The sequence below is a fragment of the Phoenix dactylifera genome, chromosome 9 (assembly GCF_009389715.1).
Source record: "Phoenix dactylifera cultivar Barhee BC4 chromosome 9, palm_55x_up_171113_PBpolish2nd_filt_p, whole genome shotgun sequence".
Taxonomy (NCBI): domain Eukaryota; kingdom Viridiplantae; phylum Streptophyta; class Magnoliopsida; order Arecales; family Arecaceae; genus Phoenix; species Phoenix dactylifera.
Window position 1 is genome coordinate 21,879,428 of NC_052400.1, and position 22,232 is coordinate 21,901,659.

A 22,232-nucleotide genomic window follows, 5' to 3' on the forward strand; every position below is an offset into this window, starting at 1 on the left:
TGGTGGTGCTCTATCATCAATAACTATCGCTTTTATTGAGCATGGATATGGTGAGGGATGAGCGGAAAGTGAATTATTTGATTGCCATTTCAGGTGGCTGGGATGTAAGTTTTATCAACTTTTCCCTCCATAGGTGGCTTGCAAGATTTTGACATTCAAAGGGTAGCCCAAGTTGGAAGGACATGCAATATTAGGGCACTGGTGTGTCTCCTAAAGCCAATTGTCTATAAATCACTTATCATGGAGAAAGTTAATATTGACAATGATTATAGCTGTGTTTGTCATGAGGATGCTCATCAATGCATTTTGTTGTTTATATGGAGATGGAATTGGGGCAAGTTATCATGTAATACTGTGCTGAGTAGGAGAATCTTAGGCCAAGCCTATTGTGGCCAATGTATAGGTATTTGTGAAGATTTGGAATTAAAATCGAGCTGATTATGGACCAAGGCTCGGGCCTAAACTATATATATTTCTTTTAGTCAAACTTCAGACCGAGTCTATTTACAATACGACACTTTCTATGCTTCAGCCCAGCCTATGATCAGCTTTAAATTAAAGAATGGAAAGGTTGGCTGCAGCACAAGTGAGGGTGCACGTAGAGCTGATCAAAACTCTGGCCGGGCCGGGCTCGGGTCGGACTCTACAGCAGAAAGTAGGTCCGATGGCTATGCCCAGGCCCGGCCCGGCCCGACTGTCGGGCTTAAATTTTTGTCTAGGCCTGACCCAACTTTATAAATCTGGTTCTAGGCCCGTCTAGCCTGGCCCGACCCGATAGGCCCGATTTTTTCTTTGTTTAGAATCTGAAAATGGTCCAGAATAGCCCGACCCGATTTTTTTGGTCGGGCCGCTTTTCTTGCCCAGGCCCGACCCATGGGCCTTTTTTTTAATGCCCAAGCCCGAAAAATTTCGGGCCGGGCGGGCCAGAAGGCCCGTGATCAGCTCTAGGTGCAGGGTAAAGAATTTTGGGTACCCAACCAAGCTTGGTTGGGTTGGGCCGATTTAGGTTTCAAGCCGAGCTTGGCTTTGAAATTGGACTGCGTCCATGCCCAAGCCACGAAAAATTTTCAATTCTTGCCGGGGCTGAAGCCTGAAAGTTTCTTTCAAGATAGGGCATGGCTAGAGGAAAGCTAGACCCAACATGACATGGAAAGGAGGTCAACCGAAGCACGACTTTGGCTAATGAGCAGGTGGAGGATGTTGGAGCTCCACCAAGATCAGTCTAGTTGATTCAATCCTTGGATATTTAAGGCCTGAGCTCATTTTAAATTTTTTATTGTCTAGGCAGAAAAATTGCATAAATTTGGCCTAGATGTGCAACTTGGGTAGAGCAGAATTTATCAGTCATTGAGGTTGGCCCTCTGTTTCCGTTTCCGTAGTCCTCCTTTGTTTTCTTTCTATGGACCCCGAAGAAGGCGAGGTCTGGTTATACCGTGGCCCGGCCCATTGACTCAGCATCACATGGGCTGCATGATGGCTGCAAGCTCTCAAAAGCGATGGCTTGAAGCCGATCAAAACAACCTCTCTCTAACGTTCAAATCTCTACCCATTAGGGTGTCTCGAAACCTTTTCCTGTTCCGTGTCACTTGGGCGAGCCGCTTTTCTCTTCGTCACGACCGCGAGAGCTCAATTGCCGGAATTCTTGGACTGCAAAGACCAGATTCCCAATCCCTCTCTCGTAAGAAACTTCCCTTTTTTTCGATGATTTCTTCAATTCCTTTTTTTCAAATCCAGCGGCATATTTCGATAAACTCTGGCCATTTCCCCCTTGTTATGTATCATTGGAATCGCCAGGATCCCTTCTTCTGATCCAGAGCTTAGAGTCGAATGGCAGTTCCTACAAGCCAGGGTACGCCATCCATGCCTATTATCGAACGGGCTTTGTATTACGGATGTTTTCTTTCTTTCTTTCTTTCTTTCTTTCTTTCTTTCTTTCTTTTAGGGCATTGGATTCAATTCTTGATGGCTTTTTTTATTTGTGCCCATGGTTCCAAATAACTTTTCCTCATCCACGAAACCAATGGCTAAATAACGTCTATGTAATTACAAACTTTATATTCAATCTTGATAGTACACAAAAAAATCGTAGATTCTGGAGAGGAGAGGGTGGACATTGGGAATCAAAATATTTCGAATAGAATGCTGTACTTGACACGGATAATGTTGGAAGTCTCATTCCTTTAATAGTTTGTAATGTTAAGAGATGTTAAGAGGGGTTTTAGTCCCACATTGCTTGTGTAGAGTTTTTTAGATAGCTTAATAAGCATTCATATCATGCACTAGTAGTTATGTTTTGAACCGGCACTATTCCAAAGATTGTGTTGGTTCAGAGTTTATTTCAGAGTTATAAATTGCCAATATCCTTCACAGATTTAAATAACTTCTTCTATATAAATCTTTCATTTTCGTTGTTCTGGGGAATCCTAGTTTTGCTGGCTAGAATTCTATTTTGGTTTTTTTGTATCTTGGAGTGAATTTGCTGGATCACCAACAGCAACATAGTGGGGCAAAATTCGCTTAAGGACAGTGTTAATTCACGCTTCAAGACCCATTTCATATACTAGAGTTCCTTCTGTATCAATAGATAATTTATTCGAAGGTTTAAAATAAATCGAAGGATCTGTTGTGCAATTGTTTTATCAAAAACCGGTTGAACTCAGACCATAGGAACTTGCATACCTGCTTAACTTTGATCCTATGCGTGTACGCTGATTGATGAGAAACACCTCTACAAGACACATGCCACTGTAAAGGAAAAACTTTTAGCTAGTAATCACCCGTCCATGTAATGATTGGGCTGGGCATGCTATGTCTTCTGAAGGGGATATCATACCACCGTCATGTCAATTGGTTTTCGATGGCAGAATACAACCGTTGAAAAGATTTGATTGTTTGTCTATTGATTGAACCTTTAAAATTTCCTCATCTTTGGAAACTGGGTTATAGCCTACTGCGCAGCTGCTGCAACCCTCTTCCATTTGGGAGAAGATTTTGTGTTAGAAAATCGGGGGGTGATTCCCAAGCGAATGGCAGGGGTAATTTTGACTGGGTACTCCCACCATTGTTACAATAACATTAGTAATAAGATCTCCTCTCCTTCCGTTTATTTCGGTGCACTATCTTTCCTTTAACTGAATTTCCACTAGAAATAAAGTTATAGTTTTACCTTTGTTTGGAACATCCTTCTGAGAATTTGAAGTCCCAATCTGTCATATGGAACCCATCCTCCTTTTTTTTTTTTGGCGGGCTTAAAGCATGATGTTGTAATTAGGTCTTGGTATTCGTTGATACTTGATAGCCTAGAAGTTAACGCAGATTCACTCTTTTATACCAACTGATGCAATCTGTTTTGCTTCAGATTTACATACCCAATATTAATTGTTTTTTGCTCAAGCTGCTTGCTTATACTTGTATCATGAATGTAGCAATTCATCTTTTTTCTCCGCTACTTTTGTATTGTACTTGCAGAGGGTTCTTGAAAAGCTGCCCATAAATCTGCCCAAGCATTTGCAACATCACGAAAGGAGGAAAAGAAAGATCATTTTGCAGGGAGGACTGCCATCTTCTTCCTGCTTAAGGTACAAATCATTGTTTAGTCGTTTGAGTCACTGTCCTGTAAGACTTTTAAACAATTTCTGATGAATTCTTGGATCCTCACAATGACAAGCTTATGGAGGCAAAGAGATATCTTCCTTCTTCAATGAGTTCTAAAGATAAGGGGAACAAATCCTGCAGAAAGAAGCAGGTTGCTGCCTCTGGAGAGGTGAAAAAACAATCCAAGGAAGGTGGCAGTACCTGCTCAAATGAAACTGCTCAAAACAAGTTGAACTTCTCAAAGCTTCTGGTAATAAACAAGGGCCTTTGAAATATTGAAAGTTAATATTTCTTTTATCCAAAATGATAAAATTTTATCTTTGAAGACATTAACCTGGGTCTTTTAACATCTTCATTTGGACAGGATGGGGTGGTTTTTGTTTTGTCAGGGTTCGTTAACCCTGAGCGGAGCACATTGCGTTCGCAGGCATTAGAGATGGGAGCAGAATATCAAGCTGATTGGACTTCAGATTGTACCCTTCTTGTTTGTGCATTTCCTAATACTCCTAAATTTAGACAAGTCAAAGCTGATTGTGGCACTATAGTCTCAAAGGTTATAATTCTTTTCCTTTGTCCCTTTTGTGTATTCCACCTTCCCATGTACTTCTGCTATCTAGTAGATTTGTTTTTCCAAATTGTTGGAAAGAAAAGGACTTCATGAACAGCCCATTCTGTCTAGAAATGACTCCCTATATTAGTATGGAGTCAATCTTGTGCTAAAAGGTGCCCCATATGCCTTCTTCTTTCTGTTCCTGCCTTCTGCTTTTTCTAATCCTTTCAGCGAGTTGCATGTATTAATTGGCAGCTATCCTGTGTTTCATATCCTATGTTATTGTTTTTTCAGTTGAAACATCCCTATTTGTGCTTTCGTTGTTCAATTTATGGTCATGGTAGTTATCTTGTTTATACATATTTCTCCTTTTCTTTGTTTTTCTTTTTGGATTTCAAGACTTCTGTGGAAATACAATGTAGACAGTCAATTCCTGAAAGGATAACACCTCTTAAAGATGCTATATGCAAGCTGCTTTAGTGTTACTTTGGGTTTCGTAACATCTTACCTTTTGTACCTGGTGATAGCATAATAGTCATGCAATTTATTATCAGGTTTGGTTAGATTGAAAAAAAAAAATCTATAACAAAGATTAAAACTGGAATCATGAAGAATGGTATACGCTTTTATTTGTAAAGCATTTTAAGGAAGACACATGGACTTGCTTGAATATGTGGCATCCAAAATCAACTAGAATAGCATGCTTTGGCTCTCAAGAGGAAAGCAACTTGCAATCATTCACGGTGGGCTATTTGCCACTTCTGTAGCAGTAAATGCTCTGTGAGACCATATTTTGATTTTATTCTTTTGGTTGTAGTTTCTGACCAAGAGTCAAATGTGATTATCTATATTAATCCTTGTCATCTTTGCTCTTCATTTGTACTATTTTCAGGTATCAGGAAATTTGAAGGGTTTTTCTTCGGTTGCATGATCTCAAAAAATGCACGTAATGTAGGTTTTTGATGCAATAGTTAGGGACCATTTTTGGTGGTTATTCTTTTATTAGTTAGTTAGCTTCTTTTGGGGTATTAGTTTATTGATGTCATTAATAATCTTTTCTGGCATGCATATTTACACTATGAACTCTTGATGATAATGACAAAATGACAATATAATACCGGCAGGTGTGCTCTTTGCGTAGGACAAGTCATATGGCAATTATAAGCACTACATCTTTAATTGAAAATCTTTTTTAGCTGGTTAGCTATTCTTGACACCCAAACAATGTGACAATGTCCTGATGATATCAACTTTGATCGTCCCAGGAGTGGATATCAGATTGTTACCACCAGAAAAAGCTTATTGACATTGAGTGTTATCTTATGCATGCTGGAAGACCATGGAGAAAATGCAGCAGGCAAATTGAGAATAGCCAAGGTGATGAACTATGATTACTAGCCTCTGTAACTTGAAAGTTTGAATTGGACAGAAGCTTTTCTAATGTTACAGTATTGCCAATGTTTTTCAATTATTTCGAGTGGCTTCCCCACCCATATTTTCTTTGTAACTTGGATGCTGTAATTTTTGGTCTTTAGGATAAACTTTCCTATAGAACGGGAACATCTAAATTTATAAGTTTTTTCAACCCCCAAATCTTTAGGATTCCTATGAAATTTTGAGTTTCTTTGTTGATTCTGTTATCATTTTCACAAACTGTAAATTGTAAATGATCATATCAGCTTTAGAAGGAATTAACTAGTAAGCACTGACCTGTTACCTTGATTGAGGTTGATGGTTGTTGATGTCATCATCCTACTGGATTGCCATTGTCACCAAAGTCATTTATTCCAAAAATTTTGCAGGGGAGGGGATTTGTGCATTAAAATCCAATTTTTAATTCAATAACACTAAATTTTAGCAACCTAGGGTTGATCGTTGCCTTTGGAACATTTAAACAGGAGATTTCTTTTAGATCTATTACATGATATATGTATTCTTCACTTCTTACATTTCCTTTTTTTAGATGTCAAAAAAAATGTTTCCTTTTTTTTAGAAACTTTTATCCCTTTTTTCTGAATGCTTTTTAGTGCTCTAGGACTCAAATTGAAAGTGTACATGACTGAAACCTGATGTGTTGCAATCGAAACCTACATCTAAATCAAGTTTTCAACCCTTGCTTCTGACTAGTTGTGGAATTACCTTGTTGGAAGACTATGTTATCAGCAAACGTCTTTGCACGATGACCTTACTATCTTATCCTCTCCTATTTCAAACCTGGCACTAGGCATGAAAAAACCTATTATTGCATTCTTGCCATGGGTTAGTAAATGGTGTTACGTACTTGGATCTGATTGTTGTATTGGTGGATTTTAAGCACTAATCCCTGCTCGAATACCATTATAATCTGACCCTGGAAATTATGCTTTTGTGGTACTTGACTAAAAATCAGTAGTTTGACTGACTACAATATATCAAGAAACAATGTACCTATAACATCACATTTTGGCCTTGAACAGTAATATTCTCAAGATTTGATCTCGAGCTGTGATGTTAGGATGCCATGACCGAGCTGGAAATAAGGTCATGCTTTTATTAAGATCCAACAAAACCGAGGGTCATGCGCCAATGCAATTCTCTCTTTTCCTTTGGTCTAAATCATGGTGGAGAATTTCTTTTTTCTGTTCTGACCTAATTTTCTTCCTGTATGTTTGTGTTGTGTTCTTAGCATCCTGCATTAACACCTAGTAATGGATCTTAATCTGCTGTTGCATAGAAAATCATTTAAATTGCAATGGATTTTTTTTATGGTTTGTCTTATGGCACAGAAGTCTGGGTTTAACAAACTGATGAAAAGTAATATTTTATAAGTTATTCTCCTTCACCTGATTGCAGAGAAGAAAAATGCCCTGCCTGATGAACCTCTAAAGCAAGTTGAAACAAGATCACATGCAAGGCTGACTGGATTTGCTATATCTGAGGTTAGTATGGATGTACTAATATAGTTGAGATTTGTATATATGATATGCCAGCTCTCCCTTGTGGGGTCATCAGTAGCCTTAAAGAAGAAATATTTGAAACTGAATTTGAAATTTTCAAAGGCTGTAAGTACTCAAGCTCTGCCTTTGTTTTTGCTTAAAATTGCACGTACTGTATAATCTGTCTATTATACTTAGTAGCATTAGTTTTCATGGGTTTTAAAATGTTCTGTGTGTATTTGAAAGCAAGATATGCCATACCGGCCCGAGCCGTATGGTACGGGGCGTATCGTACTGTACCGGTTCGGTATCAGAATCTGGTACGATGGTGTACCGACATTCGGTACGCTACAAAAATCTCATACCGTATTGTACCGACATTGTGCTAGTGTGGTAGTGGTACGGGGTCCGGTACCGAGACGGCAAACTTTATTTGAAAGAATCGCTATAAGATAGTCAAATCTTATAGCCTTATCTCATCTACTTTGCTCCAACTTTACAGATCCTATTGTCACTGTTTCCTATCAAAAAGTCATGTATGAGGAAAATGAACGTGCAACTAATCCATGTAAGAAGCTATCACTAGGATCTTGCTTGGTGCATGTCTAATTTCAAGAATTTAGAAATGAAAAGTGTCTTTGAATCAGGGGTTCCTTCCGACGCTTTTACTAAGGTTTCTCAGATGTACTACATTTATAATACGATGCATATTATTGCACAGAATCACTCTGACATCCTTCTTTTTTTGCTTTTCTGTTCATATGCTCATGTGCCTCTACTTTCAGCTCATTATAATGAAGCAGCTTCTATCATTGCTCTTTAAATGTTTTACTTCGTGACTCATACTGATATCTATAGATTGGCTATCATAATTCTCAGAGGTGCCTTTGTCCATCATTGCTTTTTAAATTTTTTACTTCGTTACTCATACTGATATGATAGGTCCCGATCAGAAGCAGGAAAGGTGAACAAGAGAGAAGGATGAAGTCGAGCCAAGTAGGAACAAAAGGGAGAAACGGAATGATATATTTTTCAGCTCGTCTTACGGTGAGAGCTAGACCAGTGCAATGAAAATAACACACTCTCTTTTGGGTGAGAGAAGACCCATACAAAGTATCACTCAATTCACGTCCCATATCCCAAAGCATACACCACATTAAATACTTCCTCCCTTTTCCCATGAAACCCGGACCATCACTCTTCACTCCTCACCATCACTCATCCACTCCCGTACCCCACGGGCTGAGCTTCGGAGCTCAACTCCCCCTTACCTCGTCCCACGTCCACCTCGTCGTACCCCACACGCGTGGCTTCGGGGCTCGTCTCTTCGCCTCGTTCCGCGTCTCCCACGTCGAGCCGAGCTTGCATGCCTGCCTTCCCACTTCCCACGTTCCGAGCGTCTCCCACTTCCTCCGTTGCTCTCGCAGACGCCGAGCTCTTCTTCCCTCTGCTTCCATCGTGGGTGATGAAGGCCCCCAGATATCGGGGATTGGGTCTTCGGACCCGCTGTGGACGAGTGCGCCTATCATCCCTCCCCTCTTCAGGTGAAACCTTGTCCTCAAGGTTTGTCTTAGGATATAGTTCCTTTAGCTGCCCATAGTCCTCCCAAGTTGCGTCCTCTTTCGGAAGCGAACGCCACTGCACCAAGATTTCTTCTGTTAGCTTTCCTCCTTTGTTAACCCATCGGTAGTCCTTGACAAGTTCGGGCTCTAGCACGAGGTTGCCATCCTCCCGTATCGGTGGTGGCGCAGTGCAGGTGGCTTGTCCTTCTCCCAGTCGTCTTTTGAGAAGTGATACGTGGAACACCGGATGGACCTTGGCAGTCTCCGGCAACGCCAGCCGGTAAGCAACTGGCCCTATACGCTCAGTGATGCGATAAGGCCCGAAGTACTTTTGTGCTAGCTTCTGGTGAGCTCGGCGGAAGACTGTTTGCTGCCGGTACGGAGGAAGTTTTAAGAACACCCAGTCGCCTTCTTCAAACGTAACTTCCCTCCGTCTTTTGTCTGCCTGTTGCTTCATGTTGTTCTTCACCTTCTCCAGATTACCTTTCAACTCTTTCAGCAACTGATCGCGGTCGACCAAGTTTTTGTCGACCTCATCTACCACTGAAACACCGTCCATATATCGAATAATTGTTGGTGGAAGTCTCCCATATAGTGCTTGAAACGGTGTCATCCCGGCAGTGGAGTAGAAAGTGGTATTGTACCAGTATTCCGCCCAAGCTAAGTTGTGCTCCCATGTCCTTGGGTACTGACTGCACATGAGGTATTGCTCCACGCACCTATTAACCACCTCAGTTTGGCCATCAGACTGCGGATGATAAGCCGAACTCATGTTGAGGGAGGTCCCTTGTAGTTTGAAGAATTCTCGCCAGAAGGTGCTCCCAAACACAGGATCCCGATCACTAACAATCGACCTTGGCATCCCATGTAAGCGGGCCACTTGGTGCACAAAAAGCTCTGCTACTCCTTTAGCAGTATACGGGTGAGATAGAGGCAAGAAGTGGGCATATTTGGTCAGCCGATCGACGATAACTAGTATTACATCTTTACCTCTGGACCGCGGTAGTCCTTCGATGAAGTCTAGGGAGATGTCTTCCCAGACTTGCGTAGGCGTCGGAAGGGGTTGCAGTAATCCAGCCGGAGCTTGAGCTTCATATTTTTGTTGCTGGCAGACCACACATTCTGCCACAAACCTTCGGATATCCCGCTTCATTGCTTCCCAGTAGAAGGCTTGAGAGACTCGTTTGTAAGTTCTCAAGACTCCGGAATGCCCTCCGACCTTGGTGTTGTGAAATTCCTCCATCAGTTTGTTGCACAGGGGTGACCTCGGAGGAATCAGGACCCGCTCCTTATAATACAGGACTCCTCCCTTGAGTTCGTAATCCTTCATGCACTCAGGTTCGGAGTCTAGCTGCTGGATCTTATTTTGCAGATAGGAGTCCTCTCGGGTGGCAGCCCGGATCTCCTCCCAAATGTCAAAGAGCGGTCGACTAATGGCATGGAGCAGGGCTGCTTCAGGTTGGCGAGACAAGGCATCCGCGGCTGTGTTGTCCTTCCCGGGCTTGTATACAATTTCATACTCGTATCCTAAGAGTTTTGCGACCCACTTCTGTTGTTCTGGTGTACTCACACGCTGTTCTAAGAAGTGTCGAAGGCTTTTCTGGTCGGTGCGGATTTGAAATCTTCTTCCTAACAGGTAAGGTCGCCACATCCGCACGGCCTCCATGATCGCCAGCATTTCTTTGGCATACATGGACCATCCTTTCTTCCTCACACCCAACGCCTTGCTCATGTAAGCTAAGGGCCTCCCCCCTTGGGTTAGGACAGCTTCAATTCCTTTATCTGAAGCATCAGTTTCAATTACGAAAACCTTTGAAAAGTTGGGCGTGGCTAGTACCGGGGTGGTAGTCATGGCTTCTTTGAGGAGGTTGAACGCTTGCTCGGCCTGTGGACTCCATTGAAACTTCCCTTTCTTTAACAGGGTCGTTAAAGGGGCGGCGATGATCCCGTAATTCTTGACGAACTTCCGATAATACCCGGTAAGTCCCAGGAATCCCCTAAGTTCCGTTACGGTGGTTGGCTGCCTCCACTCCTTCATCGCTTGTATTTTGTTGGCATCCACCTGTACTCCTGCAGCCGAGATGATATGGCCCAGATATTCAACTTGATGTTGCCCAAACAAGCACTTAGATGGTTGTAGATAAAAGCAATGTTCTGTGAGGATCTGGAGCGTAGTATGGAGGTGAGACAAATGGAGCTCCCACGTAGCGCTATACACCAGGATATCGTCAAAGAAAACCAGGATGAACTTGCGTAAGAACCTTCTGAAAACGGAATTCATGATGGCTTGAAACGTTGATGGAGCGTTACATAACCCGAAGGGCATCACTAGGTACTCAAAGTGGCCGTTGTGCGTGCGAAAAGCCGTCTTGTGGATGTCGTCGGGGTGAACTCTGATCTGGTGATATCCTGCTCGAAGGTCCAGCTTGGTGAAGAAGCTGGCTCCGTGCAGCTCATCCAGCATGTCATCAACGGTAGGGATCGGAAATCGGTCTTTTACAGTAACAGCATTCAACGCCCGGTAGTCCGTACAGAACCTCCAGCTGCCATCCTTTTTCTTTACAAGTAAGACGGGAGAAGAAAAGGGGCTCTGACTCTCCCGGATAATCCCGGCGTCCAGCATCTCGGTGACTTGTCGCTCGATCTCATTCTTTTGGTAGTAAACATACCGATATGGCCGGACGTTGACGGCTGAGGTTCCGTCATAGAGTGGAATCCGGTGGACAAAAGCTCGCTCCGGCGGAAGCCCTCGGGGTTCTTCAAAGAGAGGGGAGAACTCTTGAAGCAGCTTCTGTAGATCTCTGGGGCATTCTCTCGTGTCAGACCCGGAGGGTTGCACCTCGGAGCCTCTGATCATGACAGCAAAAAGTTGAGTCCCTCCTTTTAGTTCTCGCTGAATCCCTGGGAAACCCAGGGCTCGGGCGGGACGTGCCGGTTGTCCGGAGAGCTCACACTCCCGTCCATCCCACCAAAACTTCATAGTCATTTGCTTCCAGTCGCAAAGCACGGGTCCCAGCTTTTTTTAGCCATTGGATGCCAAGGACAGCGTCCAACCCGACAAGCGGCAGGGTGTAGAAGTTCACCAGGAATTTCTTCCCTTGCAGCTCAACCTCCACTGCCCGGAACATCTCCCGGCACTGAAGGATGTCTCCGTTCGCAACTCGGACTTCGAACGGTACAGTGGAGTCAATGGGGAGTCGCAGTTGCTTGGCTATGCGGTCACTCACAAAGTTGTGAGTGGATCCACTGTCAATGAGGACCGTCATTGGTTGCCCTTGTATTCGCGCCATCACCCGCATCGTCTTCGGTCCAGTCCATCCAGAGAGTGCGTGTAGCGAGATTACTGGTTGCGCTTCTTCCCTGGTCTGGCCCTCGCCATGAAGGTCAGGTTCCCCATCGCCAACTCCGTCCGCGTCCTCCTCTCGGTCCGCTTCGATTAAGTGAACCTGGGGAGTTTTGCACTGGTGCCCTGGAGTGAATTTGTCATTGCACTTGAAGCAAAGACCTTGCTCCCGCCGTTGTTGCATCTCCTCCCATGTGATGCGCTGGATCGGCATCGGCGCCGGTAGCCGCGGTGCAGGGAGACTCGGGTTGGGCATCCGTGGGATACCAGTCAGTCGTGGTTGAACGCCTCGAGTGGCCTTCTTCTTTTGTTCCAACCTTTCCTCCCTCATGCGAGCAACCGTGATTGCTTCCCGGAGTGAGTGCGGCTGCCTCATACGAACCTCCTTCGCGATCTTCTCCTTGAGCCCTCCGACGAAGGTTCCGATGAGCGCGTCCTGTGGCCAACCCCGGACTCGGTTAGCCAGCTTCTCAAATTCCTGTTGATATTCTCGTACCGAGCCTTGTTGCTGAACTCGGGAGAGCTTCTCGTTAAAATTCACATACTCGTTGGGTCCAAACCGAGCCAACAACTCCCGTTCGAAAACCCTCCAAGTAATGGTGGCCCCTTCATCTTGGTATGCTCGTCGTAACCACTGCCACCAGTGGTTAGCTTCCTCGTCTAAGTAGAACGAGCCGTCGGTTGACAGGGACTCCTTGGCCATCGAAATACTGCTCGGCCCGATCCAACCAAACAATCGGATCATCTCCAGTGAACCGCGGGAAGTCCATCCGTGGGTGTCGTTGGACCATCGCGAGTTCCTCCGTCCGTCCGTAACCACCCCCCCTTGGTGACTGAGGAGGGGATATAGGTTGCTCGAACGGTGTCGGCGACTGAGCAGTGATCTGAAGGTGTCGAATAGCCTCTAAGATCTCCGCGAGTCGTCCATCAACCCGCGCCTCCAAGCCATGTAGTTCCTCCCGCATGGTACTCGTCTCAACTTCCAACCGCTCTATTCTCTCCTTGTTAGACATAGCCAGCTCTGATACCAATTGATAGGTCCCGATCAGAAGCAGGAAAGGTGAACAAGAGAGAAGGATGAAGTCGAGCCAAGTAGGAACAAAAGGGAGAAACGGAATGATATATTTTTCAGCTCGTTTTACGGTGAGAGCTAGACCAATGCAATGAAAATAACACACTCTCTTTTGGGTGAGAGAAGACCCATACAAAGTATCACTCAATTCACGTCCCATATCCCAAAGCATACACCACATTAAATACTTCCTCCCTTTTCCCATGAAACCCGGACCATCACTCTTCACTCCTCACCATCACTCATCCACTCCCGTACCCCACGGGCTGAGCTTCGGAGCTCAACTCCCCCTTACCTCGTCCCACGTCCACCTCGTCGTACCCCACACGCGTAGCTTCGGGGCTCGTCTCTTCGCCTCGTTCCGCGTCTCCCACGTCGAGCCGAGCTTGCATGCCTGCCTTCCCACTTCCCACGTTCCGAGCGTCTCCCACTTCCTCCGTTGCTCTCGCAGACGCCGAGCTCTTCTTCCCTCTGCTTCCATCGTGGGTGATGAAGGCCCCCAGATATCGGGGATTGGGTCTTCGGACCCGCTGTGGACGAGTGCGCCTATCATGATATCTATAGATTGGATATCATAATGCTCAGAGGTGCCTTTCTCCATCCTTTTGTATAGATTGACCAATACATGAAAGATGATTAATCCAGGGAATTTTTCTCCCTTCATTCTTACCACATTGTCGTCTTTTCAGATTTCTCTAAGGTTGCATGCTGCATACCCTATTCTAATTTGACAAATTTTTAACAATGAATCTCCTCAGATGGTTCTTTGTCACATCAGCAAAAAACTATTATATTTAAACTATCAATCTCTTAATGTGCAATTGACAGGTGACCCTGGTATCTTTAAGGATTTTTTACTTTAATCATAGTATTTTAGTTGTATTTTTGTTTTCCTCTTTTAGAGGGGTTGAGGTGGGTTAATGAGGTTTGATGTGGAAAGTTAGCTCTAGCTTTCCAGTCATTGTTTTAGAGGCTGTAGATAAGAAAACATCTGGAAAGAGCTAGGAAGCACGGCTACTTCAAATCACACGCTGGGTCCACAACAGATATGTATCGGATATTGATCCTCGTCGGATTCTTCTCGGAAATATGTCCGGTACTTGTGTAAACTATCCTATTTTTCAAAATTAGGAAAGCATTCCAGATATGTCTTGAATACGCTTGAGATATTTCTTGGATACCTTCAAATATGATGGGGTGGGTGCTTGCTTTCTTTTTTAATGCTAAACATTTAATGATGAATGGTTAATTTTGTAATCTATGATGTTGATATTAAAATATGAAGTTTGGGACCTATATATTTGATTGACGACTAAATGATGAGCTTGTGGAAGTTTACTAGCATCTAAAACATGGATTATGTTATTTTAATGACCTATACATACATTGACATATCTTGTATCGATCATTGACGTATATGGATATACATATAGATATACATACATGCATGTGTATCATTGACGTATTTGGTATCTATCATTGACGTATCTGGATATGAAGGGGAAACATTTTGGACATACAAATCTGCATAGTAGATACGGTTTTCTATCATATTTATTTCTTGGTGTCTTGATATGCAGCATAATTTGGAATATAATTTTGATTAGCAGAGGAACTGGAGAAATGCCTCCCAAGGTTAACACACCCTGCATCACTGTGCAAATCCAAACAGAAAAAATATACATCTTATTTGCTAGTTCTTTTTAAATATATGTCTCAGTTTTTTGCTATTTCATCTGCATTTTTTTAAACTCCCATTCCACAGTTGTTTCAAGGATCTGCTGTTTTTTTGTTCTTTAATACTGATGCTGGTGTAGGAAGGAGTTCCTAATATTTTTAAAGATTATGTTTCTCCCGCCAAAATAAAAGAGTGGGCTAATGATGATTTGAATAAAACAATTTCATGGCTGGAGAGTCAAGAAGACAAGGTAAATTTCCTATCAGTATTTAATATCATAGCACAACGCATTTCGTTGTATCAAAAGCATGTTTACAAATAGCTGGTAAGTCACCAAGATGGACAGAAGGTCATTTACAATTATAAATATCTTGTTTAACTTTTGTGATAGCCAGAGCCAAATGAAGTAAAGACTATAGCTGCAGAAGGTCTTATCACTTGCTTGCAAGATGCCATAGAATCTCTAAGGAAAAATCAGGTATTTTTCTTATTGCTACGCTCTTGATTTTGGAATTCGAGATACTATTTCCAAAAAACAGACCAATTTTTTTTCTTCATGTGCGATGCGCATGAGTGAATATGCCCCTGGCTTTTTTATTCGGATCTTTAGCTTGCTGACATGGAATTGTTTCCTGGAGATAAAGACGTGATATATTATCATTGATGAGTACCGCTCATCCCTAGAGAGTGAAGTAAAACTTGGGTAGCTAGTGTATGGAATTGTAAAGCTGTCAAGTTATCCATACTGTTGACAGATTGACCTCAAATGTCCTTTCTGAATCATGATGTTTAGCAACAAAGAGTGCTAATCATGTTTGTTTTTGTGCCACTCATACTATGGCATATCCTAGCATGTAAGAAATGGATGCTGGATGAATTTGCTGGGTGGCAGAAACAATGGCATGCGCAAAAGCAGGTTGTATCACATTATATTTGATACTGTAAAATTGCAATCCTTAGCTGGTCCATTTTTTTTGTTCTTCGGTATATGGGACATTGGTAAAGCCCACTAAGTTTTACTCTCAGCATACAGAACTTCTTCCTGGCTGCCAACTTAACATATGTTTATTATAACAAAAGACAAGCCAGTGAAATTCCTGCCTCTAGGGACCAGCTGCTATAATGGGCATGCCAGTCTACTGGGTTGTCCTTCTCTGTCAACTATTCCAAGATGTTTCTCTGTTCTTTTTGTCAGACGTTTAGCATTTAAATATTTCATCTTACATTACAAATTTTATATGTTGTTTCTTGTGTCTGACGCATTTCAATTTTAATAAAAAACTTGTTTAGGATGTTCAGCATGTGGTTGAGCAGTGGAAATTTGTCCCTCATGCTGTCAAAGAGCTGGCCGAATTTGAGGGGAGGAGGAAAAGGGGATTGCTTTCAACGGAAGAGCTCTCTGAATTGGCCATCACATGTAAGAAAATCTATGAAGATGAGTTTGACCATTTAGATGATTCCCTTGTAAAAATTAAGAAGCGCAAAACTGATGCTGATGAGGAAGACAGCAAGGATATGCAAATCAAGTGCTATGATGCAGGGTCTGACAGTGATCAAACTATTGAAATGACAGAAGAAGAAATAGATCTTGCCTGCAAAAATCTTTGAGAGTTATGAATGGTAAGAAAAGTTGGGAAAAAAGTTATTTTCTGCAAGGATCAAGCTAGGTGTAACTCTTTGTTTGTATTTTTCTTTATGCTGTTTTACTTTATTGAACTGAGTTGCCATTTTCTGTTTTGCAAAGAAGGGGAAAGTCATAGTAATGATTTTCAGTTAACTTTTCCTTGTCTGCCATTGATGGGTTCTTTGCAATCAGGTTGTTGCAGTCCAATAGATTTTGACAACATTGTAGGTGATGGCTTGCTTTAAAAAAAAAATTAAAAATTTTTCATTCCCTCCAGGGCAAGTGCCTGATTTGTTATCAACATATTATATGATCGTCGCAACTTCAGACAGGTTGTCATCATGCTATATTTTATACAGTTCTGGTGTTTCTTGTTTCATTTCCCTTACTGGAGGCTTTTTCTTGATTCGTTTTCATTCATCAGCTGATATTATACTTTGAGCAATTTTGGCGTTTCTTGAACTCTCTTGGTTGGTTTTCAGCTGTCTGAAACTTGTTTAGAGATTCTCTTTCAGAACACACGACCAATTTGAGTCTGCTGGTTTTTGCTCATCCGAACTCTAGCTCTTTTTCCATTCATCGACATTGCTTGGAATACTGTATGCAGTGCCTTAGTTGTGGACTGGTGATGTCTATCATGCAATTATGGTGTTTCTTGATTCGATTTCATTCTTTGAGCAGATACCATCATGCTGCGATCTTTGTGTTTTCTTAGTCTTTCTTGATCCGTTTTCATTCATTTACTGATGCTCTTTTTATGCAACTTTGGTGTTCTTGATTCATTCTCCTTTTCCTTCAGCTTTACTTTAACCCAGCGTTTCTTGATTTCTTGGTTGAGTCACTTTCTTACTGAGGGATTATTAAGTTTTTGTTTTCTGCAACCGGTTTAAGGATCTGCAATTCTTCATGGTATCGACTAGGGTCTATAAACGTTTTCAGATTCTGTTCATCTTCTTCCAAATTGATGGATCCTCTGTCATATTCCCCTACCATTTCGAGTCTTGTTGGTGTAGAAAAGCATGATCCTCGAGGTGATCGATGTGCCACTCCGAGATCAAGAACACAAGCACCAACCAGCACAAGAATTGCAAAGGAGGAAAGAAGAATTGGAAAGAGAAACTATAGGTACTTAGCATTGCCCTCGTCTATTACCACATCAACTGGCCTGATCATCACGGCATGTAGTTGATAAGATTTTCTTTTAGAGAGCGAACAATTGAACATGATTTGCATTTGGCAGCAACGCATTTGGCAATTCAATATCCACAAGAAAACTTATCATTAATATAACAAGAAGACATCTAATTTCCTTATGATGTTGTTGGATGGAGCCAATTTACGAGGGCATCATTTTCGCTGTTACGTTTGACACTTTTTTGGCCTTTTAAAAAGGTTGGCCTTCGAGCTCCTCTATACAATTTTTAGTTGAATAATTCCGCCGGTGGAAAAAGATACTTGCAATGTGATCAGGTATGACATGCGTGCCCCAAGAACTAGCACAAATGGTGCAAAAATTTATTTAAGGAAAATGCTTGATCACATAAGTCAGGACCCATAGGGTTGGGGATCTAGCTGTGCAAGGTTAGGATAAGCATGTAGAAGTAAAAAAAAACGGTTATTCAAAGGATTGATTCTGCCCTCCTACTTTTATATTATCTTATTTCTCATGATACTGATGGTGGCATTCATGCTAGACTGACGTGAGCTACCAATGTACCAAAAATAAATAAATAAATAAATAGACAATTTACCTTGTTGGCAAACTTGGCAAGACCGACAAACTCTCTCTTATCCATAATAGGAATTTATGTTTCACTAATAAATAATAATACAGAAAATAAAATACCATGCTCTTTCTTTTCTTCTTGAAATTTTATAATGATGGCAGAAGTAAGAAAATAAATAAGACAATTACAAAGTAACCTAATCTATAATAACTAGGTTAAGGAGGCAAAATAAATAAGACAACTACAAAGAAACCTAATCATAGATTCTATCATCTGATTATAGGCTCAAACTTCAATGATAGAAATTCGGTTTTCTTGGGCCATAACTTTTGTCATCCAACTCCGGTTGATGTAATATAATTCAACTTGCATTCAAATACTCGACGATTAATATATTGAAAATTGTTTTCTCTTAAAAATTCTTCTATACTATTTTTGTTGAATGTTTAAAATTATCTATTTCTGCGACTCATTATATCACCGTATCTGTTTGAGCTCTTTCGGCTCGTGCCGCCGCATAGTCTTGCTTGATAATTAATTGAGGCTCTCAAGGATTTCCCCAAGGCGGCTGGTTGCTGCTCCTTTTTCCTTGAACAATACTTGAGATGGGGATTTTTTTTGCTAGCATCAGTTGGTCTTTCCTAGAACCTTTGCAAAACATGTTACACTCACGGATTTTTCTGAATCATCAATTGCAAAGTTAGCATTTTGTCCCTTAAATAACCATCGATCCACTGCATAGGGCTAAAAATCCAAATTTACACCCATTCCGGGGAGCTTTTTGGCTTCCATATTCAATGCACATTTTAACTCTAGATTCCCTCTCTGGAAGACATGGTGGAGCACAATGGTTTCTTTCATACCTTAATTATACATTGATATTTTCTTAGTGCTTACCATATTACACCTTAGCATTACGGACACATATATTTCTCTCAAAAATGATTAGTACAAGTAATTTATCTTAATGTTTTAATTAATTATTAGAGTCTATTAAGTTTATATTTTAAAGATGTCCTGCAAAAAGAAGCCAAAAGCAAGATTTCTAGCTTCTCCTAAACACACTTCTTTAGTCTTTTCTTATAAAAGCACTTCTCAAATATTTTTATCAAACACCTATTTTTTTCTAAGAAGCACTTTATAAGTACCTTTTTTTAAGCTACAGCAGACATGCACATCTCCTAATTTTATTTACCTAATTACTAAAACATGTCCATTTATTTCCTTGAGGCAGCACTTCTTATTGGAATATTGGTGATTTGGAATGAGGATTTTACATGTTTTAGATAATTAGATTTTTTCCTTTTAGAGAAAAAAATAAAGTGTAATACTTGATCCTTGCCTTAGTAGCAAGAAATTGGTTTACTTTACCATAAAACCCATACATACAATATGTGCTACGTGCTTCCGTACTAATCCATTAGTCCATAAATATTATCACTTCAAATACTAACCAAGGAGAGAGAGGAACTTGTCTTATTTGATGGACAAGTAGAGAATTTATTCAAAGGAAATAAAAACGATCAAAGTTGATCTCTCTCAAACATCTAGATCACTCCATGGAGATGGGCATCTTAATATGGTTGGAATCAATAGTAGAAGTCTGATTCATCATCCAATAGCGAAAGGGATGGAAAAGAATGGAGGAGGAACATGTGAACCCTTGAGAGCCAGGGCACTCCATGAATGCCCCATCCTTGTCGACACAAATGTAAACCTCATAGAGTTGGAATTTGTTGAATGGCCCCTTGCTGCATCGGATTTCAGGTGTCACTCCAATCCCCTCGACAATAGCGCTTTGGATATCAGTAGCATTATACAAGTTATAATCTGGATAAATACCTGAAAAATAAAATCATCCATCAACAACTTATGATGAGAGACTTCTTCCATTTTAGTACTCAAAGAAACATAGTGCATTTTTCATTTTCAAGAGCAATGTTGTCATGGTGATTGTTTTAAAAAAATGAGTCCTTTATTTTTTTTTTTAATTGGTGTAACCTTGAGATAGCGAAGACTAAAAACTAAATCATAAAAATATTGATTCAAGTAAATTGAGTTATCTCAACAACCTTGCTTTTTCAAGAGTGAGAGCAAGTCAACTTTGGCTCGAAGTTTCAATGCGAATTGGAAGTAATCGGTCTCGTTCATGCCCGAGCATACACCATACGACTTCCATGTGCTCTTCCACGTAGATTTACCATCGGTGCTTGGGCATTTGATATTGGTCCAATATGAATTTAGCTCTTCACGCAAGCCCGAGAGCTAATGCAAAAATAGCATCTCCATTAGATACCAAACACACAAGCAAAAACCAAATTTCTAGATTTTACATTTATAAAAGAAACGAGAGAGCGGGCATGTAACCTCTGTGCACTCAAGCATTTCTTATTCTGAAGAATTTTATCAGCAAAACGTCGTGAGAGTTTCCAATTCTCTATATTGTAAGAATTGAATAAAGTGCAAACGGATATAAAAAGAGAAATAAGAGAGTAGATTGTGTATTGTGATGATACCGCTAAACAGTTAGAACATGATTACGTAATAGGTATTTTATGAGAGCATTTCACATTAATTATATTATCATGATAATAATGAAAATATTAAAGAAACATTCCAGTGATTTACTTTATCTCATAGTTTTATATGACATGTCAATGTGTTTTTCCTTTTTTCTTTTTCTTTTTTTTCCTTTTCTTTTTTTTAAGGTACGTGTGCGTCCATGGGCACGTCTATTGCGCCGGCATTATTTAATTTGGGTAGCCTATGATTCATGTTCACGCCCAGCCATTCGGTCCTCGTAGCAACGGTCGGAACTTGCGTATTAGTTAGACCCAAAGAACGTAGCCATATCACTGGAAGACAAGGTAAGTAACCTTCAATTCATATTTTTCACCCAAAAAGAGCATGCAAGTCTGTCTGCCAAGTACTCCTGCAGAATTAAAAGCTCCCTCATGGCTCTTTCTATCAAGAAGAGAGCAAGTCTTTGATTTATCTAAATTCTTCAGAAGGTAAATAAAGTGAGAATAATAGTTTTACTTGGTTGATGTAAAAGGGTGAATTTTTTTTGCACTTGGTGACCGACTCCATAGTCGTGGCATTATAAGTCCACAGTCCCCTGAGGAAGAAATCGTCGGCAGGCAGTCCGGTGGTCGGAACACAACACCCAGACTGCGCACAGTATGCTCCCGGCCACTGCACTCAACCAATAATAATACTTCCTTATTTCAATGGATAATAATGATGAAAAGAAAAGAGAAAATAAGAAAAAATCTAGAACAATGAAGGAATCAAATAATGCCCGGACTGGCTTGCACTCTGCTGTTCCATCATTGTTTCAAAGGAGGTTTTAGAAGGGAGGAAGGAAGGAAGGAAGGAAAGATTTGTATATCTGGAGTTATAGACTAGGGTGTTTATATTGAACGGAAGGAGAGAGGAGATACCATGAAGACGAGGTAGAAGAAATCAAAGGTTTTAGCGGTTGCCAATGGCGCGGCAGAAAGCACTCCGAGGAGGAGGAGAACTGCTGCAATGCGAGAAGAAGCCATGCTTCACTCGATCCGCTTCTCGTTTGCCGAGCAACGAACCAGCTCAATGCGCTGCAGGACACCGGCCTCGGGGCGGTTATTTATAGACGATCGGTGGAACGTTTCCCTCGCGTTTCCCCATTTCAATTTTAATGCATGAGATGAACGTGGGCTTCGAAGGGTACTCACGATCGAGCGGCTCCTGTTGTCGCACGCTTCAAAGGCACCACAATATACTGCCACGTGTCCATATCCGTAATGCAAGCAAGATTTTTTTTTTTAAAATTGAATAAATTAAATCAATCCAGTATGGATAGATCCGTGGGAGTAGGTAAATAAATTATTTACGACCGTATTATTCAATCAACTTTACTTTTAGTTTTTGCTTAATAGAATGAAACGGTTAATAAACTATTTAACAACGCGCCAGTAATATTTGTGGTAGATTTCTATAAAATAATATTGGTACGTTGGTTCATGTAAGGCATTATTCATTCAATCGACTTTAGTATTAGTTTTTGCTTAATAGAATGCGATGTGCACATCAAAAACCAACAATAATCATGCAGAAGGGAATGGAATTTTACTTCTCACTCCTCCTCTAAAATAGAGTGCAGTGAAAATATCCAACAATGGAGAA

The 22,232-nt window shown here is 41.2% G+C and overlaps 2 protein-coding genes across 5 annotated transcripts; one reads left to right on the forward strand and one right to left on the reverse strand.

Moving 5' to 3' along the window:
• Positions 1-1,515: 1,515 nt before the first annotated feature.
• LOC103704458 (DNA-repair protein XRCC1) lies at positions 1,516-16,614 on the forward strand. Of its 3 annotated transcripts, none has more exons than XM_039130473.1 (10): positions 1,516-1,678; positions 1,795-1,849; positions 3,469-3,578; positions 3,668-3,844; positions 3,959-4,147; positions 5,410-5,521; positions 6,977-7,062; positions 14,854-14,964; positions 15,106-15,192; positions 15,566-15,997. In XM_039130473.1, the coding sequence occupies exons 4-10, from the start codon at positions 3,671-3,673 to the stop codon at positions 15,725-15,727; spliced, it is 921 nt and encodes a 306-aa protein (XP_038986401.1). In that variant the 5' UTR covers positions 1,516-1,678; positions 1,795-1,849; positions 3,469-3,578; positions 3,668-3,670; the 3' UTR covers positions 15,728-15,997. The 3 variants fall into 3 exon arrangements, with proteins under 3 accessions (XP_038986401.1, XP_008785963.2, XP_008785972.2); XM_008787741.4 differs by lacking the exon at positions 15,566-15,997 and adding an exon at positions 16,005-16,614 and having other exon boundaries at positions 1,521-1,678; XM_008787750.4 differs by lacking the exons at positions 1,795-1,849; positions 15,566-15,997 and adding an exon at positions 16,005-16,614 and having other exon boundaries at positions 1,521-1,678.
• Positions 16,615-19,447: 2,833 nt separating this feature from the next.
• LOC103704444 (extracellular ribonuclease LE-like) lies at positions 19,448-21,686 on the reverse strand. Of its 2 annotated transcripts, XM_008787719.4 has the most exons (4): positions 21,509-21,686; positions 21,105-21,260; positions 20,138-20,330; positions 19,448-19,907 (listed from the first exon to the last, which is right to left on the reverse strand). In XM_008787719.4, the coding sequence occupies exons 1-4, from the start codon at positions 21,611-21,613 to the stop codon at positions 19,618-19,620; spliced, it is 744 nt and encodes a 247-aa protein (XP_008785941.2). In that variant the 5' UTR covers positions 21,614-21,686; the 3' UTR covers positions 19,448-19,617. The 2 variants fall into 2 exon arrangements, with proteins under 2 accessions (XP_008785941.2, XP_008785950.2); XM_008787728.4 differs by lacking the exon at positions 21,105-21,260 and having other exon boundaries at positions 21,509-21,673.
• Between the last annotated feature and the right edge of the window lie 546 nt (positions 21,687-22,232).

Bases quoted from the DNA above. Each gene is read 5' to 3' on its own strand.
- LOC103704458 (XM_008787741.4), top strand. From the start codon at position 3,671: ATGGAGGCAAAGAGATATCTTCCTTCTTCAATGAGTTCTAAAGATAAG. The intron at 4,148-5,409 runs GTTATAATTCTT...TGATCGTCCCAG, and splicing joins GTGGCACTATAGTCTCAAAG to GAGTGGATATCAGATTGTTA. The intron at 15,193-16,004 runs GTATTTTTCTTA...AAACTTGTTTAG, and splicing joins AATCTCTAAGGAAAAATCAG to GATGTTCAGCATGTGGTTGA.
- LOC103704444 (XM_008787719.4), bottom strand. From the start codon at position 21,613: ATGGCTTCTTCTCGCATTGCAGCAGTTCTCCTCCTCCTCGGAGTGCTT. The intron at 20,331-21,104 runs GTAAAACTATTA...TTTTTGCATTAG, and splicing joins CACCCTTTTACATCAACCAA to CTCTCGGGCTTGCGTGAAGA. The intron at 19,908-20,137 runs GTTGTTGAGATA...TTTATTTTTCAG, and splicing joins CTCACTCTTGAAAAAGCAAG to GTATTTATCCAGATTATAAC.